This window comes from Oncorhynchus mykiss, chromosome 26, assembly GCF_013265735.2.
Source record: "Oncorhynchus mykiss isolate Arlee chromosome 26, USDA_OmykA_1.1, whole genome shotgun sequence".
Taxonomy (NCBI): domain Eukaryota; kingdom Metazoa; phylum Chordata; class Actinopteri; order Salmoniformes; family Salmonidae; genus Oncorhynchus; species Oncorhynchus mykiss.
The window spans coordinates 40,581,775-40,589,440 of record NC_048590.1 but is presented as its reverse complement, the minus strand read 5'-3'; the positions used below and the strand labels follow the sequence as shown (position 1 = coordinate 40,589,440).

At 37.7% G+C, this 7,666-nt stretch overlaps 1 protein-coding gene across 3 annotated transcripts in view; it reads right to left on the bottom strand.

The window, feature by feature from the left end:
* LOC110516722 (fibrillin-1-like) overlaps positions 1-7,666 on the bottom strand; it is a 155,283-nt gene that overhangs the window by 72,925 nt on the left and 74,692 nt on the right. For all 3 annotated transcript variants that reach the window (XM_036963534.1, XM_036963533.1, XM_036963535.1), the window contains 3 exons: positions 5,312-5,437; positions 4,900-5,022; positions 3,911-4,036 (listed from right to left, as the gene is read on the bottom strand). In XM_036963534.1, the coding sequence (XP_036819429.1) occupies positions 3,911-4,036; positions 4,900-5,022; positions 5,312-5,437 (375 nt within the window). The remainder of the gene's footprint in view (positions 1-3,910; positions 4,037-4,899; positions 5,023-5,311; positions 5,438-7,666) is intronic.

Genomic DNA, 7,666 nt, shown 5'->3' with positions numbered 1-7,666 from the left:
CAAAACTAACAACAACACTGAATACATGTCTCACCGTTCAAAACTAACAACAACACTGAATACATGTCTCACCATTCAAAACTAACAACAACACTGAATACATGTCTCACCATTCAAAACTAACAACAACACTGAATACATGTCTCACCATTCAAAACTAACAACAACACTGAATACATGTCTCACCATTCAAAACTAATAACAACACTGAATACATGTCTCACCATTCAAAACTAACAACAACACTGAATACATGTCTCACCATTCAAAACTAACAACAACACTGAATACATGTCTCACCATTCAAAATTAACAACAACACTGAATACATGTCTCACCGTTCAAAACTAATAACAACACTGAATACATGTCTCACCGTTCAAAACTAATAACAACACTGAATACATGTCTCACCATTCAAAACTAATAACAACACTGAATACATGTCTCACCGTTCAAAACTAATAACAACACTGAATACATGTCTCACCATTCAAAACTAACAACAACACTGAATACATGTCTCACCATTCAAAACTAACAACAACACTGAATACATGTCTCACCATTCAAAACTAACAACAACACTGAATACATGTCTCACCATTCAAAACTAACAACAACACTGAATACATGTCTCACCATTCAAAACTAATAACAACACTGAATACATGTCTCACCATTCAAAACTAATAACAACACTGAATACATGTCTCACCATTCAAAACTAACAACAACACTGAATACATGTCTCACCATTCAAAACTAATAACAACACTGAATACATGTCTCACCATTCAAAACTAACAACAACACTGAATACATGTATCACCATTCAAAACTAACAACAACACTGAATACATGTCTCACCATATAAAACTAACAACAACACTGAATACATGTCTCACCATTCAAAACTAACAACAACACTGAATACATGTCTCACCATTCAAAACTAACAACAACACTGAATACATGTCTCACCGTTCAAAACTAACAACAACACTGAATACATGTCTCACCATATAAAACTAACAACAACACTGAATACATGTCTCACCATATAAAACTAACAACAACACTGAATACATGTCTCACCATTCAAAACTAACAACAACACTGAATACATGTCTCACCATTCAAAACTAACAACAACACTGAATACATGTCTCACCATATAAAACTAACAACAACACTGAATACATGTCTCACCATTCAAAACTAACAACAACACTGAATACATGTCTCACCATTCAAAACTAATAACAACACTGAATACATGTCTCACCGTTCAAAACTAATAACAACACTGAATACATGTCTCACCGTTCAAAACTAATAACAACACTGAATACATGTCTCACCATTCAAAACTAATAACAACACTGAATACATGTCTCACCATTCAAAACTAACAACAACACTGAATACATGTCTCACCATTCAAAACTAACAACAACACTGAATACATGTCTCACCATTCAAAACTAATAACAACACTGAACACATGTCTCACCATTCAAAACTAACAACAACACTGAATACATGTCTCACCATTCAAAACTAACAACAACACTGAATACATGTCTCACCATTCAAAACTAACAACAACACTGAATACATGTCTCACCGTTCAAAACTAATAACAACACTGAATACATGTCTCACCGTTCAAAACTAATAACAACACTGAATACATGTCTCACCATTCAAAACTAATAACAACACTGAATACATGTCTCACCGTTCAAAACTAATAACAACACTGAATACATGTCTCACCATTCAAAACTAACAACAACACTGAATACATGTCTCACCATTCAAAACTAACAACAACACTGAATACATGTCTCACCATTCAAAACTAATAACAACACTGAATACATGTCTCACCGTTCAAAACTAATAACAACACTGAATACATGTCTCACCGTTCAAAACTAATAACAACACTGAATACATGTCTCACCATTCAAAACTAATAACAACACTGAATACATGTCTCACCGTTCAAAACTAACAACAACACTGAATACATGTCTCACCATTCAAAACTAACAACAACACTGAATACATGTCTCACCATTCAAAACTAATAACAACACTGAATACATGTCTCACCATTCAAAACTAACAACAACACTGAATACATGTCTCACCGTTCAAAACTAATAACAATACTGAATACATGTCTCACCATTCAAAACTAATAACAACACTGAATACATGTCTCACCATTCAAAACTAACAACAACACTGAATACATGTCTCACCATTCAAAACTAACAACACTGAATACATGTCTCACCATTCAAAACTAACAACAACACTGAATACATGTCTCACCATTCAAAACTAATAACAACACTGAATACATGCCTCACCATTCAAAACTAACAACAACACTGAATACATGTCTCACCATATAAAACTAACAACAACACTGAATACATGTCTCACCATTCAAAACTAATAACAACACTGAATACATGTCTCACCATTCAAAACTAATAACAACACCGAATACATGTCTCACCGTTCAAAACTAATAACAACACTGAATACATGTCTCACCATTCAAAACTAACAACAACACTGAATACATGTCTCACCATTCAAAACTAATAACAACACTGAATACATGTCTCACCGTTCAAAACTAACAACAACACTGAATACATGTCTCACCGTTCAAAACTAATAACAACACTGAATACATGTCTCACCATATAAAACTAACAACAACACTGAATACATGTCTCACCATTCAAAACTAACAACAACACTGAATACATGTCTCACCGTTCAAAACTAATAACAACACTGAATACATGTCTCACCGTTCAAAACTAACAACAACACTGAATACATGTCTCACCATTCAAAACTAACAACAACACTGAATACATGTCTCACCATTCAAAACTAACAACAACACTGAATACATGTCTCACCATATAAAACTAACAACAACACTGAATACATGTCTCACCATTCAAAACTAATAACAACACTGAATACATGTCTCACCATTCAAAACTAATAACAACACTGAATACATGTCTCACCGTTCAAAACTAATAACAACACTGAATACATGTCTCACCATTCAAAACTAATAATAACACTGAATACATGTCTCACCATTCAAAACTAATAACAACACTGAATACATGTCTCACCATTCAAAACTAATAACAACACTGAATACATGTCTCACCATTCAAAACTAATAACAACACTGAATACATGTCTCACCATTCAAAACTAACAACAACACTGAATACATGTCTCACCATTCAAAACTAATAACAACACTGAATACATGTCTCACCATTCAAAACTAACAACAACACTGAATACATGTCTCACCGTTCAAAACTAACAACAACACTGAATACATGTCTCACCATTCAAAACTAACAACAACACTGAATACATGTCTCACCATTCAAAACTAATAATAACACTGAATACATGTCTCACCATTCAAAACTAACAACAACACTGAATACATGTCTCACCATTCAAAACTAACAACAACACTGAATACATGTCTCACCATTCAAAACTAATAACAACACTGAATACATGTCTCACCATTCAAAACTAACAACAACACTGAATACATGTCTCACCATTCAAAACTAACAACACTGAATACATGTCTCACCATTCAAAACTAACAACACTGAATACATGTCTCACCATTCAAAACTAATAACAACACTGAATACATGTCTCACCATGTGATACTATGTATGTGAAAGTTTACCCACACAACTCTACTGGGGGCTGTTAGGTCGTTTTAGTTCTTGAAGCAGTGGTGTAGTCCCACTCCTTCCCTGTTGTTTTGTGTTGATTAGACAGCAACGGGCTTAGAGTGCTAGACAGGTAGGTTAGTTACCCAGACAGGTCTTCATATCTTCAGAAGACATGAATCCATCGAAGCAGAGACACTGGTACTCTCCTGGGATGTTGGTACACTGGCCTCCATCACAGATGTCTGGACTGTCCTCACACTCATCAATATCTGGAGGGAGACAGAATAACACATTCACTAGAACACTCACTAATCCAACAGACACACATATATCTGTAAGGACAGAGAAGGACAGACACACATATGTCTGTAAGGACAGAGAAGGACAGACACAAATATGTCTTTAAGGACAGAAAAGGACAGACACCCATATGTCTTTAAGGACAGAAAAGGACAGACACACATATGTCTGTAAGGACAGAGAAGGACAGACACACATATGTCTGTAAGGACAGAGAAGGACAGACACACATATGTCTGTAAGGACAGAGAAGGACAGACACACATATGTCTGTAAGGACAGAGAAGGACAGAACTGTAGACAGACAGTCTGCTGAACATAGACCAGTTCACATTCATACCAGCTGAGGAAAGACATCTTGCATAGCTGCTCACCTGGCAACCAACAGTAAACAGGAGAAAACATGGGGAAATGGTAAGATTAGTCAACAATGTGCTTCTGTGTTTCAATTTATTGTACCATTTTGTATGATTTGGGCTGTTGTATCTCTCCCTGGTAACAGAGCCAAATGGGAGTCATGTGTTGAGAGGGATGAGACTGATATCAAAGGAAATGATTCCCAGTCCCCTCACAAGGCCCTGTCTGGAGGTAGGACGTCTATGTCTAACTGTCTAGAAACACAGTGTATTTAAGTGTTATAGGGCTCTCCCTGGCTCCTGGTGAACAAATAGACAAACAGGTTGGGTTGAAGTAGGGGTGGAGGACAGAGAGACATAGACTGACAGAGAGAGAGACTGAGACACGAGAGAGAGAGAGAGAGAGAGAGAGAGAGAGAGAGAGAGAGAGAGAGAGAGAGAGAGAGAGAGAGAGATCATCTAACAGTCCTACTGACCAGTGCAGGTCCTGAGGTCTGGCATCAGGGCGTATCCAGAGCGACAGCTGCACTCATAGCTCCCCTCTGAGTTGGTACAGAATGTCTCACAACCTCCATTCTGGATCGTACACTCATCAATGTCTGCATGCAGGAGGGAATGAACACACATACATGTTACTACACACACATCATAAGAATGAAACATAACTTGAGACATGCTCATAACTCTTCCTATCCTACACATCAAGCATTTCTGTCATTTAAGTCTGAAGGATTTGGTCGCCATGGCTACAGACACTGGTTCATATGACACAAAAACAAATAGTACTATATCAACACCCCTTTCCTGTTTGAAGGACGCAGACAAATCACAATACTAGTTGAATAATAGAGAACTAACAGTGTAGTTGTTGGAACAGAGTTATCTTACCGACACAGGCCAGTCTGTCCTCCGTGGATTTATATCCAGTATCACAGGAACACTGGTAACGTCCAATCATATTCACACACTGACCGTTCCGACACAGCTTCTCACTCAGTTCACACTCATTAATATCTGTGGAACACACACACGCACGCACGCACCGCACACACACACACACACACACACACACACACACACACACACACACACACACACACACACACACACACACCATTAAACAGGCCATTAAAAACAACCCCACCAATAAACACAGTTGCTCCATCTTGTCTCTACATGTGGAGATGATTGTGAAGCTGTTGGACAATAGATCATCCTCCTCATTTACCCCAAGAGACTTCCCTTTCTAAATCCATAGATCCTCCTCCTCTTTTACTCCTAGAGACTTCCCTTTCTAAATCAATAGATCATCCTCCTCATTTACCCCTAGAGACTTCCCTTTCTAAATCAATAGATCATCCTCCTCATTTACCCCTAGAGACTTCCCTTTCTAAATCAATAGATCATCCTCCTCATTTACCCCTAGAGACTTCCCTTTCTAAATCAATAGATCATCCTCATTTACCCCTAGAGACTTCCCTTTCTAAATCAATAGATCATCCTCCTCATTTACCCCTAGAGACTTCCCTTTCTAAATCAATAGATCATCCTCCTCATTTACTCCTAGAGACTTCCCTTTCTAAATCAATAGATCATCCTCCTCATTTACCCCTAGAGACTTCCCTTTCTAAATCAATAGATCATCCTCCTCATTTACCCCTAGAGACTTCCCTTTCTAAATCAATAGATCATCCTCATTTACCCCTAGAGACTTCCCTTTCTAAATCAATAGATCCTCCTCCTCATTTACCCCTAGAGACTTCCCTTTCTAAATCAATAGATCATCCTCCTCATTTACCCCTAGACTTCCCTTTCTAAATCAATAGATAATCCTCCTCTTTTACTCCTAGAGACTTCCCTTTCTAAATCAATAGATCATCCTCCTCATTTACCCCAAGAGACTTCCCTTTCTAAATCAATAGATCCTCCTCCTCTTTTACTCCTAGAGACTTCCCTTTCTAAATCAATAGATCATCCTCCTCATTTACCCCTAGAGACTTCCCTTTCTAAATCAATAGATCATCCTCCTCATTTACCCCAAGAGACTTCCCTTTCTAAATCAATAGATTCTCCTCCTCTTTTACTCTTAGAGACTTCCCTTTCTAAATCAATAGATCATCCTCCTCATTTACCCCTAGAGACTTCCCTTTCTAAATCAATAGATCATCATCATTTACCCCTAGAGACGTCCCTTTCTAAATCAATAGATCCTCCTCCTCTTTTACTCCTAGAGACTTCCCTTTCTAAATCAATAGATCATCCTCCTCATTTACTCCTAGAGACTTCCCTTTCTAAATCAATAGATCCTCCTCCTCATTTACCCCTAGAGACTTCCCTTTCTAAATCAATAGATCATCCTCCTCATTTACCCCTAGACTTCCCTTTCTAAATCAATAGATCATCCTCCTCATTTACTCCTAGAGACTTCCCTTTCTAAATCAATAGATCATCCTCCTCATTTACCCCAAGAGACTTCCCTTTCTAAATCAATAGATCATCCTCCTCATTTACTCCTAGAGACTTCCCTTTCTAAATCAATAGATCATCCTCCTCATTTACCCCTAGAGACTTCCCTTTCTAAATCAATAGATCATCCTCCTCATTTACTCCTAGAGACTTCCCTTTCTAAATCAATAGATCATCCTCCTCATTTACTCCTAGAGACTTCCCTTTCTAAATCAATAGATCATCCTCCTCATTTACCCCTAGAGATTTCCCTTTCTAAATCAATAGATCATCCTCCTCATTTACTCCTAGAGACTTCCCTTTCTAAATCAATAGATCATCCTCCTCATTTACCCCTAGAGACTTCCCTTTCTAAATCAATAGATCCTCCTCCTCCTTTACTCCTAGAGACTTTCCTTTCTAAATCAATAGATCCTCCTCCTCTTTTACTCCTAGAGACTTCCCTTTCTAAATCAATAGATCATCCTCCTCATTTACCCCTAGAGACTTCCCTTTCTAAATCAATAGATAATCCTCCTCATTTACCCCTAGAGACTTCCCTTTCTAAATCAATAGATCATCCTCCTCATTTACCCCTAGAGACTTCCCTTTCTAAATCAATAGATCATCCTCCTCATTTACCCCTAGAGACTTCCCTTTCTAAATCAATAGATCCTCCTCATTTACCCCAAGAGACTTCCCTTTCTAAATCAATAGATCCTCCTCCTCCTTTACTCCTAGAGACATCCCTTTCTAAATCAATAGATCCTTCTCCTCGTTTACTACCAGGGACGTCCC